The sequence below is a fragment of the Sturnira hondurensis genome, unplaced genomic scaffold, assembly GCF_014824575.4.
Source record: "Sturnira hondurensis isolate 20B ecotype Veracruz unplaced genomic scaffold, ASM1482457v3 Scaffold0000648, whole genome shotgun sequence".
Lineage (NCBI taxonomy): Eukaryota > Metazoa > Chordata > Mammalia > Chiroptera > Phyllostomidae > Sturnira > Sturnira hondurensis.
Genome location: NW_028073279.1, coordinates 8746184 through 8769608, shown reverse-complemented (window position 1 = coordinate 8769608; position 23425 = coordinate 8746184). Strand labels below are relative to the sequence as shown.

The 23425-nt window shown below is 41.1% G+C and overlaps 1 protein-coding gene across 7 annotated transcripts in view; it reads left to right on the top strand.

Annotated features, from left to right (window-relative positions):
- The window catches only part of DNAJC6 (DnaJ heat shock protein family (Hsp40) member C6), a 157578-nt gene that overhangs the window by 93007 nt on the left and 41146 nt on the right, over positions 1-23425 (top strand). For all 7 annotated transcript variants that reach the window (XM_037043242.1, XM_037043259.1, XM_037043268.1 and 4 more), the window contains one exon: positions 22416-22566. In XM_037043242.1, the coding sequence (XP_036899137.1) occupies positions 22416-22566 (151 nt within the window). The remainder of the gene's footprint in view (positions 1-22415; positions 22567-23425) is intronic.

Sequence of the window (23425 nt, the reverse complement as noted above, 5' to 3'; positions counted from 1 at the left end):
AGGTACTTTGATCCTGAGGTCTTGGCACCTCTGCATTCTGGAGTCAGACTTGGCATTGAATCCTGGGAACCTTTTATACTACTACTTGCTGGGCTTCTTAATTGGTCAGGTTATGTAACCTCTCTGAGCCTCATTGTGGTGGCATCTGTAAAGTGGGATCAACGTAACCTTTTTTGCAGGGTCCTTGTAAGGGTGACATGAAGTGGTACATGTGAAGCATCTTGCTTGGACCTGGCACATAGGGGAGCCCAGTGAAAATCAGTTTTCCCCAGAGCTGCTGCAATTTGCTTGTATAGTTATGATACACACAGACGGGCGTGTTTGAGGGGGTGAGTGTGGACTGAGATCAGATACCAAAGGGCCAGAGTGCCCTTTTCAGTATGTACGAAGGTTCTGTATGAGCTGGCTGAAACCCTGTTTCCTCCTTTTAAAGAAGGAAACCATAGTTTTTTGATCCACTCATTTGCTGATGGGCACTTAGGTTGCTTCCATTACTTGGCTGTTGTAAATTGTGCTGCTATGCACCTTGGGGTGCATAGGTTCTTTTGGATTGGTGTTTTAGCTCTTAGGGTATAATCCAGTAGCATAAGTTCCATTTTTAGTTCTCTGAGGAAAAAAAAACTATGGTACATTTACACAATGGAATTCTATGCAGCAGAAAGAAAGAAGGAGCTTATACCCTTTGTGATGGCATGGATGGAACTGGAGAGCATTATGCTAAGTGAAATAAGTCAGGTGGTGAGGGACAAATACCATATGATCTCACCTTTAACTGGAACATAATCAACAAGAGAAAAAAGCAAACAAAATATTACCAGAGACATTGAAATTAAGAACAATCTAACAATAGCCAGGGTGGAGGGGGGGCAGAGGGGGGAAGGGTTTTCAGGAACTACTATAAAGGACACATGGACAAAATGAAGGGGGAGGGTGGAAGCAAGAGAAGGAGGTGGGTTTGGAGGGGTGGGGGGAAAATGCAGACTACCATAATTGAACAACAATAAAATAATTTAAATTTTAAAAAAAGAAGAAGGAAGGAAACCAAATCTTAAAAATGCGTCTGCTAGCCCACTCTCACCATTCTTCAGGTTTTGAAGAGGATGCGTTACTTGTGAAGGAAGGCTACCTGCTTTCAGCCTCTCGTGCTGTCCCTCCTTTACCAAGATCTTCCTATGGTTGTGTCCACCTTTGAAATCTCAGCCTAGGAGCTCTGATCTTGTTATCTGGGATCTAAAAGGCACCAAGGGAGACCAGACAGTGCTAATGTCTTATCAGCTCTGTCATACATAGCCTTGTCAAAGAAGGCTGTGACCCTGGGTTTGCCGGCACTAATATGATTTTATCCCTTAAAGGGACTTGACAATGGGCAGGTCTGCAAAGTCTGTAGAATGGTTTCTGTGGGGAAGATGGAGAGTTTATTCACAGGCTGGTTTGAGCTCTTGCCCACCCCTTCTCTTGTGCTTTGTTGCCATCAGTGAAATGGTTATGCACGTGGCTGGTGGACCTGAGAATCAAAGTCAGAGCAGCAGCTGCTGACCCTAAAGACAGTGTGTGCCTGGAGGGTGGATGGATTGAGTAGCAGGAAGAGGCTCATTTAAGAAAGAACATCTTTAAATAAATAAATATAAATATAAATATATATATATACATATGACATAACATTATGTAAATTTAAGGTGTACAACATTTTGATTTGATACATTTATATATTGTGGTGTGATTGCCATCACAGCAATACTTAGCACCTCTAGCGTGTCACATAATTATAGTTTCTTTTTTTGTGGATTGAATAATTAAGATCTAGTCTGTTAGCAAGTTTTATTATATTCAACTTTATTATATTCAATTATTATAATTATTGTCTATAATAACTATATTGTACATTGGGTCTCTAGGACTTATTTACCACTCATTGCAAGTTTGGACCCTTAAACAACATCTCTCCTACCCCCTCACACTCCAGAACCTGGTTATCACCATTTTACTCTCTGGTTTGGCTTTTTTAGATTCCACATACGAGCAAAGAGCATCTTAATCTGCTGCCACCATCCCTTTGTGTGGCCAAGTCCATACGAGGGACTGTGAGCATAGCTAGGCCTTGGCTTTCCTTAGCTGCCTGTCAAAGTCTCAGAAGGTCACTTTCTTTCCTTTGTGTCTTCCAAGCATCTGCTGGTTAGCAGTTTTTCTCTCCTAAGTGTCTGGTCTTAAAAGCATACTTGGATCATATACAGAGCAGAACCCGACCGGGGTCTGGGGTCTCTATTATCCAGCAATGCTTTCTGGTTTGACTGTTTCCTTTTATGGTTGAAGCTTTTAACTAGTGCATGTGTAGCAGCAAAATGTCATGAGAAGAACACGGGCTTTGGAATGAGACAGACCTGGGGAAGATCCCTGACTGTGTGTCCATATTTGCCCCTCAGGTCCTCAGTTTGCTCATCTGAGGAAAGGGCATAATAGAACTTAACTTGGCAACATGATTGTGAGCATTAAATAAGATAATGGATATAAAGTTCATAGTTCCAGTTTCCAATAATCAGAAGATGACTAATAAATGATAGCTACCACCATTATTACCTCGCAACATTTCAATGCAACTCTAATTGGTTTAAGGCCAAAATGGAGCTCATGGTTTTCAACATTTAATTCACTTTAGTTCAGTGTTCTATTTTGGACTGTTTACCCTGGTCAGTGTCCTGCTTGGTGCATGGTACAGATACCATGGTACAGTATAAATCGAGCCCTGTCTCTATTCTCACTAAGCTCTTCTTGCTCATTCTCAATTAATTTTGTCTTATTGCAGCTTCCAGGAAAAGCATTCCCACACCCCTCCCCATAATTCTAAAAAACTCTGTATATTTCTCAGAGTCAGTTTGAACTTCAAGCCTTTTGGGATTTCATAATCTTCCTTCCCTCCCTCTCTAACACATGACACACTCTCTACATTCTCCCAATTCTCTGAGGAAACTGCATGCTATCTGGGTGCCAGTACCCTCTGTGGGCAGTGCCTTAGACAAATTGGTCACCATCTCAGCAACCCCTCTTTCCTCCTCCAGTGGAGGCTGTCACATCCATCTCTCCATGCAGGGTGGGGATTCATGCCTGCAGATCTCTGTCCCAAGAGCAGATAGATCCACACAGATCAGGCTATGGGAACAAGAAGAGATGTAGAATCTTTATCTGCCAGATGCCAAGCAGAGGCAGAAGCTGCCTTGAGCTCACGGAGGCTCTGGCTGTGCAGCGATTTGTCTGTGCTGTTTGCCTGTGATGCCTTTCTGCAATCTGCAGAAGAGAAGCCACACAGCTCTTTCTTGTTTTCCCTCCCCTCTAGGCTCCTTGTAATAGTGGGTGATGGTGAAGGTGGGATGATGATACGGCTACTTCTTATGGCACATTTCTTGAGTATTTATATATACATTCACATAAATATATATATATATTTCAGTTGAATATATTAAAATTGTTTTATATATTGTATATAGGACATACAATATCATACACACACACACACACACATATATATATATACATATATAAAACTTAACAGTTACTACCTTAAAACTGAGGTTCAGAGAGCTTACGAAGAACCCTTGAGCATGTGGAAGACAGGAGAGATCTGAAATGATGGTGAAGGGCTCTCCAAAGTATGACTTCAGGCTCTTCTGAGGGTTGGGTAGCTAGTATGCCAGGGAAATAACCAATTACCTGTCTCCTCAGCAACAGCTAATGTTTGGCTTCTTTGTCATTGGTGTATTTCCATCATTTTTCATGCAGGTGAAGAAATTTAGTCCAGCTGGCAGTGCCATGCCCAAGATTCAATTAAGTCCATGATTTGCAATTAGTGGGCCCCTATGCCCAGTTTGAGGTCATAACATTAATCTTGCTTTTATTTTAGGATTTCCACTGTCATGATGTATAGCCAGTCTTGTCAGAGTTATTGGAGCATAATTAAGCCAGAAAGACAGCCTGAGCAGCAAGTTAACTTGGAAACCAGGGAGGGACTCCCTTTCTTTGCTTGGGAAGCCTGCCTCAAGTAGCACTGTGAGGATTTCCCTCTGAGGACCATTTCTTGGCTGTCTCATCTGTGCAGTTGCAATCCCCCTATTTTGAAAAATCTCCAGGCAAGGAAAGCATTTCAGAGTCCCAGTTGGTGATCCATTGTGAGCAATGTTTTACTTAATTCAAGTGACACCACATGCACCTCCACCTCAAGCTACCACTTCCTAAGTTGAGAACGTAGCAGACAGCATGCTCTTACAGATGGTGGAGTTAATGTTTGCGATGGTCCTATGAGGAAGGTATCATAGTCTTTCTCTTTGCATAAGGTTATATGCAGTAGGTGGCCTTTCTACTGAGTCAGTGGAAGAACATGGCAGTTCCTAGATGCGGACCTTCCCCATGTGCCTGTTTCTTTCCTTTTCTCATGGATGTTTTGCCCATAGGATCTCTTTCACTTTCCCATATGGGAATAAGGTAGGCATGCACAGGCTGATACTACTTATGATTGCCTTTCAGATGGCAGATGCTTCTCTGTCATTATCTCTTTTAAACCTCATCGTGTTCTTGAAGGAAGATACTCTGCCTGTTTGACAATGGAGAAAGCTGAGTCTCAGAGATTACACTGTTACAAAGGTAGTAAGGAAAGGCCAGTGCCATAAATCCAGGTCTGCTTATTTGCAAAGCTTCTGTTCTTTCAACCTGATCATGCTGGTACCAAATGCTTCTTTTTTTCTGGTTTTCCAGGAGTTTTTATTGTTGAGTTGAGGCTTTTGGCACAAGTAGCACATGGAGGGTCATTCTTTGAGTGGCAGGGTTTTGAAGAGAGGCTATGAACCAGTCTGCTCCCCAGCAGGGAAGGGTACGCCGTTGAGGTTTAGCACAGTCTGCTGTGTGCCGAGGCCAGACTAGGCTTTGACTGAATTTTCTCAGTGGTTTTCCCCCTTGAGAGGGCAAGTGGTCAGACCTTTATGAGAATGTCTCCACAAGCCAAGTCCACACCAGACTTTGTCCTGGAGACCAATGGAGCTGAGGAGTTGCAGATTCTTTTTGCATTTAGGTAGCTTTTCCTCCGCATGCTTGCTATGGGTTTTTCTTTTCTTTTCTTTTGTTTTTGTTTGTCCCAGGATTCACCTTCAGAGTGTTTGTGCATTCTCTGTTTAGTTAGCATTTACACGTGTCCTCAGTCTGAGTTTGCTTCGCCCCATTGAGCATTTTTATGCCTGGCCCAGCTTATTCACAGATTGCCTGTCAAGGAGTCCTACTAATGCATGTATCTGATAAGTAGATTCTGAAGGTACTGCCTTGAAATTTCCTTCCTTTGCCCTGAGATGGAGCTCTGGCTTTTGAAATGTGCCCTAAAGGGTGTGAAATTCCTGTGAAATGCCCTGGGAAATTCCACTTGTCTGAGACAATATTAATATGCTCTGTGAATAGCTTCTTGGAAGTCTCTTGATAACCATTTTTGTCATTTGTTATGTCAGTGTGACAACCAACCCCACAAATGGTTGTACTGAGAGCAGGGAAAAGTTCTTACTCTTTAGCTTGAACCTCAATTGTTCTGGGATCTGAGGGCCACTCACCTCCTCAATTTCGCCTCCCTTTCTCTCTAACATACCACCCTCTACCCCTTCCTAGTTCCCTGAGGAAACAGCATGATACTCAACTTGTAGCTTGGTGCCTTACACAAATAACTTATCATCTGAGTCCCCTCCTTCCTCATCTGTTGAGTGGAGACAGTAATGTCCAAACCTCAGTGCTCTAGCATGGCCCCTGGTACGACTCTATCTGGTGCTCAGGTAGGACCCTTTCCCTGCTTATGCCTGTGCTTGCCCTCCTCCCTTAGCTCAAAATGCCCTGTAACCGATTTCTGCCCAAACTGCAATTTAAACACCACCTCTTTTATGAAGCATTTCTCTTTCCTCTATCCAGCCACCTGCATCCCTCTCCTCAAGCTGGAAATAAGCTCCTCTAAATTCCTGTCCACTTTATATGCATGTGTATGTATAATAATACTTGGTGAGTCCTTGCAAAGAAAATCAGTTGCTAGTTATGTTGCAGCCCTATGAGAGATATTAGAGAAAAAATATTAATGACTTGAAAAACACTTTTCAGTATTAAGTGGGAAAAACAGCAGGTACAGAACTATATATAATATACTATTATTTTTGTGTATGTATATACAGAAAATAATTGTATGTGCACATTGTCAACAGATGGTTGTTTGCAACAATTCAGCACCACCAGGAAGCCCCCATTTGGTGTTCCGCGAAGAAGGAAGCTGTGTTCAGTGAAAAGCTGCTTGATTGTGATACAGCACGGCTGTGAAAGCAGCACGGCTGTGAAAGCAGCACGGCTGTGAGGTGGCTCTGGGGGCCTGGTGGCTCTGGGCCCAGGCCCTTCCCTGGCTAGATAGCTCTGCTCTGCTCCTTGATGGTCTGTTCTGCTCTGCTCCCTGCTGGTCTGCTTTGCCTTGTGCTGTGTTGATGTACTCTACTCTGATCCAATGAAACATCTTCCATATTTCAGCTCTTCAGCCTAGCCTGGGAAACATAGTTTTCAGTTTTTGGTGGAAACGGAAAGTACACTTTTAGAGCCAGAGGGGAGCTGAATTATACAGACAGAATTCCCTGTCCCTGATCTCTGGTTGTTTTGTCCTCATGCAAATAAGAACTCCAAATCCTCACAGTTTGGCCCAATAAGCACTGTCCTGATTGGTCAGAGTAGAGTTGCTCTGGTTGGTTAGAACTGCACAGCTTCTGTGGACGGGGAAAGCCTTAGTCCTATAGAATTCCAGGAGCTCCTTAATGAGGGCTGGCTCAGATGTCAGAAACACATTGCAGGTGGGCAGTTCAGTGCAGGCTTCTTCCTGCAGTGCAGTTGTGTGAGAGGTCCCAGTGTGGAAATGGCTGCTAGGCTTTTAAAAAAAAATTTGAGTCCAGTTAGCCCTCAGGAGCCCTTTAGGTGTCTTCTTTCTTGGGGTTTACAATATACAGAAAAATGCAGAACTAAAAATGCAAAGATAGACACTTCTCTAACATGTTAATAGTGGTTACCCTTGTTTGTTCTCTTGTTGTGGTTTCTTCTCGGTTCCAATTTAGTGAACCTCAGGTGCACAGAGCAGTGGTAATCATACTACCTTGCAGTCTTCACACTGCACAAGGCCATGCTCTGGTTTTATTCTAGATTTTTTTCCCTTCATCCCCAATCCCATCCTCTTTTCTAAGTCATTTCCTTTTTTTCTAGAATGATCTTGAAATACATCCTTAGATGTGCTCAGATTTCCCATATTGAATATTAATGACCTCTGTATTATATATTTGTACTGTGACAGAGTAAAGTTTATAGTATATGTGACATATAACAAAATACAACAAAAATAAATAAAATATAATAGTTATTAATATAGCTATGTACATCTGAATGAAAGCTTTTGTTAAAGTAGAAACCAACACTGGCTGGTATAACTCCGTGGGATGAGCACAGGCTATGAATCAAAGGGTCACTGGTTCGATTCCCAGTCAGGGCACATGCCTGGGTTGTGGGCCAGATCCCCAATGGGGGCCCCCTGAGAGGCAACCACGCATTGATGTTTCTCTTCCTCTCTTTCTCCCTCCCTTCCCCTCTCTCTAAAAATAAATAAAACTGTTAAAGTAGAAACCAGAATTGACATCTCTGTATTGTATCTCCTTTCATTCTCCTCCCCTCAACCTCACAATCACACACACACACTCACACTCACACACACACACACACACACACACACACACACACGACCAACTGCACTTACACCTTGAAGATCCCAGTATTCTTTATTGCTTACTGGTTGACCCCTCCCTTGAGCTCTGTGATATACGGTTATGAATGGAGTTTTCACTCTGACTTGTCCCAAGTAAGTAAGCACAGTTTCTGTTTTTTAGCGCAGTACAGACCTTAGCAGAGAATGGCCGTGGCAAAGTAAATAGCTCTGTAGGATCAAGGATGGCATTTTGTGGTGATTACTGTGTTTGTCTTATCTTCTCTTAGTCTGGGCACCCTATTCAGGGATATAGAGAGGGACACAGGCTTTAAAGAGATGTGTATATGTGTATACCCACACATATATATGTCAAAGCTTATCAAATGTTTGCATTTTAAATATGCACAATTTCTTTAATGTCAATTTCATGTGTCAATAAAGCTGTGTTTATTTTAATAAAATTTTTTTCATTATTTTTAGACAGAGGGGAAGGGAGGGAGAAAGAGAGGGAGAGAAATATTTATGTGAGAAAAACATTGATCAGCTGCCTTTCACACATTCCCTGACTGGGGACCAATCCCACAACCCAGGCATGTGTCCTGATGGGGAATTGAACTAGCAACCTTTCAGTTTGTGGGATGACACCCAACCAACTGAGCCACACCAGGCAGGGCAATATATCTGGTTTGTAAAAACGTTAATCATAGCAATAATTGGGGAAAGTCATTTTACCTTCCTGGTGTGTCCATTTGAGGCCCATTTCTGATGCCCATTAAGTGGTGAAATGTTATAAACATGTACAGCTTCCTCTCGTGGGTCAAGCAGGACTTGTGCTGCTGCGGCCATCTGTGTCTGACCGTAGCTGAGGAAATGGAAAGTGCATGGCATTGTATTTAGCTACGTCCTAGCTAGTCTGTCTTTTTGAGACACAGCTTCCTTATCTAAAAAAATAAGAACAAAATTGTCTTTTAGTTTTATTGTGTGAAATACTGTACATTCTTGCATAGCACTTAGCATGCAGTAAGGCTCCCTTGGTGTATGTGTAGCATATGCGTGTGATGCGTGTGTTATATGTAGTATATGGTATATGTACATTGATGCTGATGGTTTCTGTCCTATGGAGAGTAATGATTGGATCTTTCTCGAAGAAGTCTGCCTGCATTATAGCTCCAGAATTTCTTCCTAGGAGGAGCTAAGAGAAGACAGTCTTCTTGGAAGGGGACGGGGTTGAGGAACATCTCTTAGAGCTTAATTGGATAACAGACACTGTTTTCCTAAAATTCTGTGTCTGAGGATTATTTGGGAGGACTGTTACTCTCTCAGTCACTCTCTGAGGCCTCTGTTGTGCCCCCTTTTTCTATTAAATGGAACTGAAATGTTGAAAAGAAGATTTCTGATTCATTTTTTTCTTTGCAGTGTTCTTTAAGCAGGCCATGGGTCCTTTGTTATCACCATCTTCCATCATGGACGGGGTCAGATAACAATGAGGATGTTTTCTCTGTTCCAGACAATGACATTAGTAATTAAAGGAAAAGTCATGGTCCGTTTAATGCAATTTAAGACCTGGCCTTTTTGTTAGACAGGGGAGAAAAAAACTGTGACATGTGGTGGGCAGAACCCATTCTATTTCTTTAGAGTCCCTTTGGGGCTTCTGATCTCCTTAAGTAGATTTGGTCGTATTTATTCATAATGATAGAGTGTTCGACATGACTATCTCTTACATAAAAATGTTTCCATGGCTTACTGTAAATAGTTAAAATATTTGTTGAATCATATTAAGCAATATCCATATATGTTTTGTATGAGAGTTTATTTTTTTATTTGTTTTTTTGTGATATAAAATCTTTTTTTTTAAACTTATTTAATTCTTATTCAAGTACAGTTTTCTGTTTTATATTCCCTGCCCTGGACCCCCAGTGCTCCCCACCTCCCTCCCATTTCCGCCCCACACCTTAATTATTGTCCATGTGTCCTTTATACTTATTCATGTGAGTCCCTCCCCTTTTCCCCTATGATTCTCTCCCCTCTCCTCTCTGGACCCTGTCAGCCTGTTCTCTATTTCAGTGTCTTTGGTCATATTTTGCTTGCTTGTTTGTTTTGTTGTTTAGATTCCTGTTAAAGGTGAGATCATATGGTATTTGTCTTTCACCACCTGGCTTATTTCGCTCAACATAATGCTCTCCAGTTCCATCCATGATGTTGCAAAAGGTAGGAGCTCCTTCTTCCTTTCTGCAGCATAGAATTCCATTGTGTAAATATACCATAGCTTTTTGATCCAGTCATTGACCAATGGGCATCTTGGTTGCTTCCAACTCTTGGCTATTGTAAATTGTGCTACTATGAAAATCGGGGTGCATAGGTTCTTTTGGATTGGTGTTTCAGGGTTCTTAGGATATACTCCTAATAGTGGAATTGCTGGGTCAAAAGGCACATTCATTTTTAGTTTTCTTAGAAAGTTCCATAATGTTTTCCATAATGGTTGTACCAGTCTGCAACCCCACCAACAGTGAACTAGGGTCCCCTTTTCCCCACAACCTCTCCAGCACTTGTTGTTTGTTTCTTTGTTTATGATAGCCATTCTGACTGGTGTAAAGTGGTATCTCATTGTGCTTTTAATTTGCATCTCTCTGATAGCTACCAATATCGAGCATCTTTTCATTTGTCTCTGGATCCTCTGTATGTCCTCCTTGGAGAAATGTCTGTTCAAGTCCTTTGCCCATTTTTTAATTGGGTTGCTCATCTTCTTTGAGTGGAGTTGAGTGAGTTCTTTGTATATTTTGGAGATTAAACCTTTGTCTGAGGTATCATTGGCAAATATGTTTTCTCAAACTGTTGCTTCTCTTTTTATCTTGATACTGTTTTCCTTAGCCATGCAGAAGCTTTTAATTTTGATGAGATCCCATTTGTTTATTCTTTCCTTTATGTTCCTTGCTCTAGGGGACGTATCAGTAAAAATATTGCTGCGTAGAATATCTGAGATTTTCTTGCCAAGGCTCTCCTCTAGGGTTTTAATGGTTTCACGGCTTATATTTAAGTCTTTTATCCACCTTGAATTTATTTTGGTGTATGGTGTAAGTTGGTGCTCAAGTTTCATTTTTTTGCATGTAGCTGTCCAGTTCTCCCAACACCATTTGTTGAAAAGGCTGTCTTTACTCCATTTTATGTTATTGCCCCCTTTGTCGAATATTAATTGACTGTAGAGAGTTGGGTTTATTTCTGGGCTCTCTGTTCTATTCCATTGGTCTATGTGCCTGTTTTTATGCCAGTACCAGGCTGTTTTGATTACAGTGGCCTTGTAATACAGTTTGATATCAGGTATTGTGATTCCTCCTACTTTGTTCTTCTTTCTCAAACTTGTGGCCGTTATTCGGGGTCTTTTATGGTTCCATATAAATTTTTGAAGTGTTTGTTCTATGTCTGTGAAATATGCCATTGGAACTTTAATAGGTATTGCATTGAATCTGTAAATTGCTTTGGGTAGTATGGACATTTTGATGATGTTAATTCTTCCAATCCATGAGCATGGTATATGTTTCCATTTGTTTGTGTGTTCCTTGATTTCTTTCTTCAGTGTTGTATAGTTTTCTGCGTACAGGTCTTTTACCTCCTTGGTTAGGTTTATTCCCAGATATTTTATTTTTATTTTTGCTATATCGAACGGGATTTTTTTCCTGATTTCTGCTTCTTCTGTTTCATTGTTGGTATACAAAAATGCCTTTGATTTCTGGATATTGACTTTGTATCCTGCTGTTTTGCCAAATTCATCTATTAGTTTGAACAGTTTTTTGGTAGAGGCTATAGGCTTTTCCATGTACACTATCATGTCATCTGCAAACAATGCCAGTTTTGTTTCCTCCTTTCCAATTTGGATGCCTTTTATTTCCTTTTCTTGTCTGATTGCTGTGGCTAGAACTGCTAATACTATATTGAATAGAAGTGGTGAAAGTGGGCAACCTTGTCTTGTTCCTGATCTTAGTGGAAAAGATTTTAGGCTTTGCCCATTGACTATGATCTTGGCTGTAGGTCTTTCACTCTTGATGAAATGGACCTAATTGATATATATAGAGCCCTCCATCCCAAAGAAGCTAACTACACATTCTTTTCAAGTGCCCATGAAACATTTTCAAAGATAGATCATATGATAGGACACAAAATGAGTCTCAACAATTTCAGGAAAATAGAAATCATACCAAGCATTTTCTCTGATCACAGGGAACTGAAATTGGAAACCAACCCCACAGGAAAAAACCCAAAACACCCTAAAGCATGGAGACTGAATGGTATGCTATTAAACAACGAATGGGTCAAGATTGAAATTAGGGAAGAAATCAAAAAGCTTCTGGAAACGAATGAAAATGAACTCACAACAACCTAAAACTTATGGGACACAGTGAAGGCAGTCCTAAGAGGGAAGTTCATAGCAATACAGGCTTACCTAAAGAAGATAGAAACATTTCAAACAAACAACCTAACCCGACACCTCCAAGAACTTGAGGATCAACAGCAAAGACAGCCCAGAGCAAGTAGAAGGAGGGAAATAACCAAGATCAGAGCAGAACTAAATGACATAGAGACTAAAAGCACAATTCTAAGGATCAGTGAATCCAGAAGTTGGTTTTTTGAAAAGATGAACAAAATAGACAAACCTTTAAGTAGGCTCATCAAGAAAAGAAGAGAGAGGACCCAAATAAACACAATCAGAAATGAAAGAGGAGAGATCACAACTGATACCACAGAAATAGAAGGGATTGTAAGGAATTACTATGCAGAATTGTATGCCAAGAAATTTGAAAACCTAGGTGAAATGGACAAATTTCTAGAAAAATATAATCTTCCAAAACTCAATGAAAAAGAAGCAGAAAACCTGAACAGGCCAATAAGAACAGATGAAATTGAAGAAGTAATAAAAAAACTCCCATCACACAAAAGCCCTGGACCAGATGGTTTCACAGGAGAATCTGCAAAGCTTTTAAGGAAGAGCTAACACCTATTTTTCACAGATTATTCCAAAAAATCCAAAAGGAGGGAAACTCCCCAACTCTTTTTATGAGGCCAGCCTCATCCTAATTCCAAAGCCAGATAGAGACACAACAAAGAAAACTTCAGGCCAATATCACTGATGAACATAGATGCTAAAATCCTCAATAAAATATTGGCAAATCGCATCCAACAATACATCAAAAAGCTCATACACCACGACCAAGTGGGATTCATCCCAGGGATGCAAGGATGGTTCAATATTTGTAAATCAGTAAATGTAATACATCACATAAACAAAAGCAAAGGCAAAACCCACATGATCATATCAATAGATGTGGAAAAAGCTTTTGATAAGGTACAACACCCATTTATGATAAAGGGACTCAGAAAAATGGGAATAGAGGGAACATTCCTCAATATAATAAAGGCCATGTATGAGAGTTTATTGGCTAGAGTTTGGATTGGCAACTATGGTCTGGTTCCAATGATCCATGCCGGAATAAAATGTTTTGCATTCACTTAGCTGGAACTTCCCTAGCACTGACAGCCTGCTAGTGGCCCCTGTGCCTTGCCTTTATTCTACACAGAGTCAGTTTTAATCTTGATATGGTCTTCACTTTGACTGCATTTTTCATTCTCTCTCTTTTTTTTTACATCTTGGATTCTTTGGGGGAAGAGAAGTTAGTAATGATTACTTAATCAGCTCCTCTTATCTGTCTGAAGGTAAAAATTTCTCCCTGGTCTGCTCATCAACTATTAGTCTTCTATACAATAAAACTGTTGTTGTAGGGTTTCAGGAAGGTCCCTATCGCTTAGGCAGGCAAGCTTTGTGGGTGCTAGAAGATACAAGGCTATAATCAGAAATTCAGAGATGTGTGAGGAGACATGGAAAGCATTTGATTATATTTGCCAGTTAGTCAAAGACCAGGTCTCTGCCAAGGTTTACCTGTTTGGTGTACCTGGCCATCCCTGCCATCTTCTCTCTGATTCTTGTATTCTATAGCAGCCCAGGTCTGCATACATTTATTGAGTGATTACTGTGTGCCAAGTACTCTGTTAAGATTTTAGAGGGGTCTGAAGAAGCATGAAACATGGTCCCTGCTATTGAAGAGCCAGAGACAGTGGGGTAGTGGGGGACACACCCATTCACAGGTAATTCTAACACAAGTCAGATTCTTCTGAATCCTAGGTTGGAGGCACAAAGTGAGGTGGGAAAATGGGGGCATGAAGAACAAAGTCCCTCATGAAAGAAGACAGGATGGGGAGGTGGATAAAGGAAGAGGCTTGTGGTTCAGCCAAACGTAGGTCCAATCTCATTCTCCTGTGACTGTTGCTACAGTTCCCCAAAGCCTCAGTTTCCTCAGTGGGATGCCTGCCTGCCACTGTGCTTAGTTTTGAGGGTCTAATTTCATAGTTTCTGAAAACTGCTTGGCAGAGTGTGTAGCCTGGAGTACACATTCAAGAGATGGCCTTTTTACAATGATGATAGTGTCAGAGGTTTTTAGAACTGGAGGGGATTTAGGGGATCATCTAATTTATTCCTGTTTTTGTGTTTTTTGAGTCCTTGAGTGTCTGATTCTTTCATAGCCACTTAGCTGGGGCTGATCCTTCCATTAAGGTTGTGAAAAGTGGGTGTGGAAATACTATACACACTGATTTGATGGTATCAGGAGTGATAATAAAATATTTTATAATTGGTATGATAATGTAAATGAATATATAAATATATAATGTAAAGTACAGCCCCATTTAATTATCTGAACAAACAAATATACACATGTATTTGTAACTGCTTACCAGGTGATAATATTTATAGAACAAAAGACTTACTTGACTTTTCAACATTTTTGTTGATTTTGGACATTTTTTTAAAGTGTCCTTGTTGTTAGCTAAATGACGCCCATTTCCGAGTCATGGTTTGACATTTAGGAATGGCATCAAGTCCTTCAGTCAACTTCCCCATTACATTGATTGTCTTTAAGGGCCCAGGCACGTTATTCCAGGTGAAGAAGGGCTGAGCATGTGTCGACTTGTCAGGCCTGAGATGCACTTGGATGCTAGGGCTTCACAGGGTTTGGATCCTCATCACCTGACTCATTGGCACCACCTGCTCAGTGGCCTGTGTCTGCAGTGCCGAGTTCATCGGGAACTGTTGGTGGGTGCTGCACATGCCTGGGTCTCTACCCCCTTGGTCCACTGAGCAGCTGCCAGACCTGTCCATGTCTAGGGCCACTGCCGTGCAATGTCATCAAGTGACTGGTAGTTTTAATAGCTCACACTACGTGGCAAATAGTCCTGCAGTAGTTCAGTATTTCAAAAACCAGTACCACCGAACTTGAATATTGGTTGTACAAATAACACATAGCACACCAGTTCACTTCAAGGTAGGAAGGGGAGACTCCAGAGCCATGAAGAGGTTCACCTCTACTCAGTACTCGGGATTCTGAACTCCCAAAAGTGAAGAGTTCACGAGTGTTGTAGCGGGAGTTCCCGGCCAGATTCTGTCCTTGTTGTGCGCATCTTTGGTTTGGCTTTGTCAACCCTGAAACTTAACAGCATGGCTTTTCTTTTCCCTTGAGGCTGCCTAGCCATTGGAGACAACATGTCTCATGGCTTTATTCTTTCCATTTCCCAGAACGACCTGGAAGCTGTCATTCCCAAAGTGCTGACAACGCCCCTACACTGTGCTAAGGTTTACAGAACTTTGTCTTATGTAATGCTCACCTCAACCTTCTGAGATATTCCAGGAATTCATCCATTTTACAGATAAGGAAACCAGAACTTTGATAGTTACTTAACTTCTTTAGGTTGTGTATCCAGCTACTAGCAAAAGTGGAAGTCAAACCAGTTCTGGCTGATGGAAAGCCCATATTTGACTGAGGTGGTTTTGTTTCATGAGTAATTATTTGTTTGATGTAGAGAATGTTGTTTTTCTGTGAAATTGTTATTTCTAGCTGGATTCCTGGGCATTTTGTGGTAGGTAGTCAGTTGAATGACTCATCTGCATGACAGCTGAATTTCTAAGAATCAAAATTAAAATTCCTAATTGTTTTAGAAAATCTCACCACTTAAAAGTCACATTCATATGCATGATCTCATTTGATCCTTTTGATGCCTACATGAGACACATAGGAAAGTTTTCATTCTTAATCTGCTCCAATTTATAAAGGGAGAAGAGATCTCAGAGGAATAATGTATCGTGCTTAAGGTCATGATATGTGGTTCAGAAATTTTAAGTGGAGAAACTACGTACGTCTCCAGTGTAAGATCTCCCTCCTGAAGGTCCATCCTCTTTCCTCTAAGCTTCCTCTAAGTAGGTTGAATGGGAAGTGAGGTTTAAACCATCTTTGATTGTGGAAGCAAAGGCATTGGGTTTTTCTATGATGTATCTAGTTGTTGTCCCCATGTGACCATTTCTCTCATTGTGGGAAGCCAAAAGCTGAAAAATCTGTTATAAACAAGGATGATGAAGCCTTCTGTGGTGATGACACTGGCCCCTTGACCCTTGCTAAGTGTCGTGGAAAAGAAACACCATGGTCCTAGGACAGAGAATGACATCTCTGCAGGGTCCATTTAGTTTTGGAAATTTCTATCTTGCAGTTGCAACTTTGTACAAGCCAGGGAAGGACACTTGTAGCATCATGACACTTAAATGACCACAGAGGACAATGCGCCCATTGGTGAAAAGGAACATGAATATGAACATCATGCCAAAATTCAGGTGATCAGTCATCCCTTGAACAGGCTGATCCTGAAGACTATGGAATGATGGTGATAATAAGAACAACAACAGCAACTCACAGGTACTAGAACTGTGTGACAGCAACTTTCTTAAAACAGGAAGTATTTTTGTGATGGCCCAGAGGACCCACTGAAAAAGGTTGGTGTCCTAAGAACTTTAATCATTGCCCAGAGTTCTTTTCCATCGCAAATATTATTCTTTTACAAAAAAGAGATTTTACTGTGCATGTTTTATACTCTGCTTGTTTTTACTTAGCCCTTGTCATGAATGTCTGTACTCTTCTAAATAATGATTTAATGGCTAAAGAGAACAGTATTAAAATAAAAAGAGAACCAACAGTATGGGGAAACATATTTGCCAGTGATGCCTCAGACAAGGGTTTAATCTCCAAAATATATAAAGAGCTTACATGACTCCACTCTAAGAAGACAAACAGCCCAATTAAAAAATGGGCAAGGGACTTGAACAGGCACTTCTCCAAGGAGTACATATAGAGGATCCAGAGACATATGAACAGATGTTCAGTATCGCTAGCTATCAGAGAGATGCAAATTAAAACCACAATGAGATACCACTTTACACCAGTCAGAATGGCTGTCATAAACAAAGCAACAAACAACAAGTGTTGGAGAAGTTGGGGAGAAAAGGGCCCCTAGTTTACTGTTGGTGGGATTGCAGACTGGTACAACCACTATGGAAAACAGTATGGAATTTTTCTAAGAAAACTAAAAATGGATTTGCCTTTTGACCTGGCAATTCCACTGCTAGGATTATATCCTAAGAACTGTGAAATACCAATTCAAAAGAACCTATGCACCCCAATGTTCATAGCAACACAATTTACAATAGCCAAGTGCTGGAAGCAACCTAGGTGCCCATCAGTAAATGAATGGATCCAAAAACTCTGGTATATTTACACAATGGAATTCTATGCAGTGGAAAGAAAGAAGGAGCTCTTACCCTTTGCGACAACATGGATGGAACTGGAAAGCATTGTGCTAAGCAAAATAAGCTAGGAGGTGAAAGACAAATACCATATGATCTCACCTTATGAGGAACCTAAACAACAAAACAAACAAACAAGCAAAATATAACCAAAGACACTGAAATAGAGAACAGGGGGACAGTGACCAGAGGGGAGAGGGGAGGAAATTTCAGGGGCAAAGGGGAAGGGTTTACAGGAACAAGTATAAAGGACGCATAGACAAAAACTAGTGGGGGTGGAAATGGGAGGGAGGTGGAGAGGACTGGGGGAATGGGCTGGGATGGAAGTAAAAGACAGAAAACTGTACTTAAATAACAATTAAAATAAACATTAAAAATAAAGTATATTAAACAATAAATAGTGATTTAATAGCTAATTATGTAGAATAATGCATTAGCTATACTCTCTTGCCTCTGTGAACAATACCTCCATGAACAATGCTTCGGTGACCATCTTTTTTTTGGCTAAATATTTGCATACAATCCTTTTCTGTTGATAACTACATTATGAGGGAGCACCTCTCCTTAGGGGTTACCCAGTAGAATTGTATGCGGCCTAGGGTGTCATGGGCACCTGTATTGTATGAGCAGTGGGAGTGTATGTGGGGCCTTGCACTATGCATGAGAGTCTCTCCAGGCAAGGCCTTTGTCAGCATTTTCCTTCTTCTTTCAGTACTTCTCGTGGTGTTTGTCCAAAGCTGATAGCCAGTAAGATGTTTAAGAAAAGTCACCACACTTAACTTTTTCTGTATTTCTAGTTACCTTGAGATGATTAAGACCAGTCTTAACATTTGTGCTGTTCTCCTTAAAATATATATTCTGTTCCAAAGAACTAGCAAATCACCTCAAATCATTTTTGAAATGAAGCCTGATTTAAATAAATGAGCAAATAGCTAACTACTAGCCCAGCAGGAAGCAGATTCTCTTCCAGGAGATTCCCATTTTGTGTCACGGCACCAGTGAGAACTAGTCAGGTTATACATGTGGTGAGCTCCGATGACTTGGGAAGGATAGGATGCTGCTTATAAACAGTAGGAATTCCAAGAAGGATTGTTTACTACACCCTTAGAAATGATATTGAGGGCAAGGTGCGGTTCTCTGATGCGTGTTTCTGGTGGGCTTTAGTTTTAAAATAACAAGATCAAGGATCTCCTTGGAGCCTTAGGAACATGGATCTAGGTCTTGGTCTTAGGAGGGCACTCTGGTGCTCTCTCAGTTCTGTCCTCTTCACTCCCACCATGTGACATCCTTAAATCCCCGAGGACCATTTATTAAGCCCAGGGTGAGTGCTTCCTCCCCTGGTGCCATTTTAGCTGAAGCATGTAGAGACATGTCAGAGGTGGCAAGCTCTGGGTTCCTAAGAATGGAAGTCTCTTCAGCCGCCTAGTGCAGGGGTTAGGGAACTTCTGCAAAGGGGGTGATAGTGAACACTGTCAGAACTATGTAACTCTGCCATCATAGCATGAAAGAGCCAGAGATAATATGTAGAGGCATGAGTTTGGCTGTGTTCTAATAAAACTTTACTTACAGACATTTGACCTTCGTATTGTTCTCACCTTATTAAGCTTTATTCTTTTGACTTTTTTCTATCATTGAAAGATGAAAAAGCAATTCTTATTTCCAAGAGAGTGGACTGATTTGTACCATGGACTGTAGTTTGTCAACTCCTAATCTATAGTTATTGGTTTTCTTCTACATCACTTTCTGACTTTTCCTTTTTTGTTGTCATTTTTTTGAAACATCCCTGTTCTTTCTTTAAAGTAGCTGAGGCGCAAATATCCTCTGGAGCTTCTAGCCTTCATGTAGCTCATCAGGGAGAGCCAGAATCCCTGCCTAGAAGGACCATTAGGCCCAAATCAGCTAATATCCCTCTTCTCTTTCTTGTGTCCTGGCTAACTTGACATATAATTTGGGAAAATGAAGCTTACAGTTGTACTCTGAGCAGTGGTTCTGGTTTCTGCAGGGTTCCTGGGGTCTAATGAAAAGAGTGTGCTGCCCAAATGATAGCGAGAGTCTGATATTTAGGTAATCAAGGATATTTATATCTTTTACTATGTTGGTGCCTTGGAGTTCTATTCCAGCACGAAACAGAGTCAGAGAGAGGTCTGGGTAATCAATTTGGTGTCATCTCTTAGAACAATAGTAAATGAGAAGGGTATTCAGGCTGGAGTGGTAACTTGCAATGGAAACAGGGGAATTATAAACATTTTATACTGCTTTATCTTTCCTATACTTACAAAGAAAACACAATGCTGATTTTTATGAGGGGTATGTTTAAAAGGAGATCATGTGCCCTATATGACAGGGGAACAGACACAAGAGCACATTCTCAGATTTGTAGCTTTTGCTGTAGCCTGTGGAGCTGTCCAGCAGATGAGTGCCTGGCATTTTGCTCAGGGACCTGGAGCCACGGGGGCGACAGAGTCTCAGGCCGCCTACAGAAAGAGATTGGTCTGACAGATGCAGTGATTCATGAGAGTGCTTGTTAAGGCACATCTGCTGCTGAGAGCCACCAGATGAAAGGCACACAGGAGGTGGATGAAGGAGATCAAGGACTAGGAGAGGGAGGAATCCCTTTAAGGCAGGCAAGGATCATTCCAATTACAGCTGTTAGAATTGTGAGTTGGTATGCAGCTGTAGAAGGGTGCAAAATGGTAGAAGTACCACGGGCTTTGGAACTGCACAGATATGAGTTTGAATCCCTGACTCTCCTGCTCGTTAGCTGAGGTCTTGGGTGAGCTGCTTCCCTTTCTTTGAGCCTCCAGTTCTTCATCTATAAAATGGGTATAATAAACACTCTCCCCTCTCCCATTATGTGAAATTGTACTAACATAAAAGTCCAAGCACAGTTCCTGGTGCATAGGGGAGCTCTGTAAGCAGTAGACGTTACTAATATGTGTCTATTCACTTGCTTATTCATAGCATTGATTGTTCTTTGTGATTTCAAGTAGAGCCTTCTTTTCAAATAGATGCTGAATGGTGACTGAGACAGCAATAGCTCTTGTGATCAGAAAGGAAGCATGTAACAGTCAACATGTATTTATAGGTGTATGTATGGACATCTAAATAGCACATAGGAGTATGGTAGGTACCTCAAGTATGATTTAAAATGTAGTTGCCTGGCCAATAAATACAAGAAAAGATAGACCACCTCATTAATAACTGGGAAATCACAAAGACAGACCAAAGTGAGATACTGCTTTATACTTACAGGATTTGTAAACATTTTAGTTTGACAATATCAAGTGCTAAGGAAAAATAGAGTGAGGGCGCTCATATACACTACTAGTAGGATTTAAGCTGACATGGCTACTTTGGAGAATGATTTGTCAATACCTAGAAATTTGAAGATGCACACCAGCTATGTACTAGCACATTTCACTCTTAGGTATAACCGAGAGAGGATCTCCTATATGTAATCAAGTCAGTGTGTTTAGAACTGCATTGTTTTAGCAAAATAACCTCCTTGTCCACCTTAGTGGGTAACCTTAGTGTCCAGCCTTAACGGGTAGTGGATGCATACCTTAAGTGAGCCAAAGTCACGTGTGGTACCAGCATAGGTGAATTTTAAACAATAGTGAGTGAAAAAAATAAAGTTACAAACAGAAAACCATTTTTATATAGCTCAAAAGCATGGAAAACAATTTTAATATATCACCTATGGATACCCACATGTGTAATAAAAGTTTAAAGAAGTTATTTGGAATAATAAATACTTAATTCAGTGTAATATTAAGAGATGAATGGGGGATGTGGTTGGAAATGTTGCCTAGGGCTCAAATCCCAACTCTGCCATTTACTTATTAGCTATATTCCCTTAGATGAGTTTCTGATTTGTAAAATGAAATAACATTACCTAGCTCAAAGGTATGCTATGGGTTGAGTGAATATAGGTAAAATATTTAGAATAATACCTAGCAAATGGTAAGTGCTAAATCATAGTGCATAATCATAGCTACAGTCTCTTACCCCTAGATATGTTGGGAACTCTGCCAGTAGCTTTATGTGCATTCATTTAACCGTTTCCTGTGAAGTAGGCATGTCAGCGCTATCTAGTGGATAGAGGCCAGGGATGCTGCTAAACACCCTGGAGTGCACAGGGCAGCCCCTACTCCCCAGCAAACAAGTCTTTGGCTTCAGATGTCAATAGTACCAAGGCTGGGAAACCCTGAGCTACCTACACAGGGCCAGCAGGTACGATTTTTGAAGCTGGAAGGGATCAGAACCAGAAATACTTGACAAACAACACTAATGGCCACCATGCATCCTGAGGCCTAAAAGCTGTCATAAAGGCCCTTCAGAAGACATTTTCCATGATGGAGGCAAACTGTTACTTTGAGGGATAGCCATTGAATGGGGCACCTAACACAGTCACCTCCATCAAAGGACGGAGGAGACCCAGGACTCACTGATAAGCTGCCCGCTGCTCCCCGTCAGCAGTCTCTCTGGAGCAGTGTTGTCCGAAGGACGTATAATGCAGGCTACACATATAGTGTAAAATTTCCTAGTATGTCCACATACAAAAAGTTAAAAGGAACAAGTGAAATTAGTTAATTAGTATAATCTACTTAATTCAGTATATCCAAAATACTATAATTTCAACATGTAATCAATGTAAAGAATACCGAGATATTTTATATTCCTTTCTTTTCCCCGCTGTCTTCGAAATTCGGTGTGTATTTTATGTTCGAACGAGCCGCATTTCAAGTGCTCAGTTGGCACATGTGACTTGTGGTTGCAGTACTGGTTGTCCTGCTCCGAGAGTTCAGTTCCTGGAACTTTGTGAGGGACTCACTTAGTCTCTGAGAGCCAGTGGCACCTCTGTCACCCAGAGTTGGTAAGCTGAGAGCAAGATGTAACATCCAGGGACATCTGTCCCAGGCTGCCAAAGGAGGATTGCTATGTTTTAGGAACAAAGAGGGGCTGATTTTCTGTGTGGCCTGTGGCTTCACCTCCTTTTCCATTTCTCCTTGGCAGGTGCCTCATCGCCAGACATGGAGCCCAGCTATGGGGGTGGCCTCTTTGACATGGTGAAAGGGGGTGCAGGGAGGCTCTTCAGTAACCTGAAGGACAACCTGAAAGACACCCTCAAGGACACCTCTTCCAGAGTTATACAATCTGTTACCAGGTACGTGTGCTCTTCCTGAGTGAGTTAACGGACCGCTGCATCCCCAAAGGATCTGGTTACCTGCCAACGCTTGTCTGGCTCAAAGACTGACAGTTTTGTGATGTAATTTCATGGGGTCTGACTGACTGAGCAAGGTCACTGAAACCATGAAGTTGAGTCCTTCAAAAGCTACAAGCACAGGCTGGGAAGACTCAGCTCATAGATGGATACCTGAGAGTACAGTGCGTTGCCCACATGGGCTTTCAAATCCAGCATTCTGGATTCTAATGCATTATCTGCCCTTGCTAACCATGTGACCTAATGCAAGTTAATTAAGCTCTCAGCTGTGCTTTTTCACCCTGGTAGCATTCGTGCCTTTGGGTGTTGAGAATTAAATGAGCTAATCATGTTTATGCAGTCTGCATAAGCAATGCTCATGGATTGCAATCAAAACAGAATTTTGTTTTTGTATTTTAATACCCCATTAAAATTTATTTAGTGGGAGAACTTTTCTATCCTTTCACTACATGAAACTTTTACAGGTAGAACGTAATGAATTTTTTTATTCTTAGTTATAAAATTTTAGGTTCACTTTAAGTTACAATGTATAGTTATAAATCATAAATTCAAATGGCAAATTTAATATATTAATCAACATTTAATCCCCAACTAGGTCCTGATAAGTAGGAAAAGGATGTCCTTTGTTCGTTCTCCATCACTTCCCTCCCTATGCCCTAGCTGCTAACACCTGTGGGTGATATTTCTCTGTAGGCAAAGAGCCTGAAACAGCCATTGTTAATAATAAGCATTGTTTTCTAAGTGGATTCTGTTCATAAAGTGGCATCTGTTTATAAAGACTATTGGGGTGATCTGGTGGGAG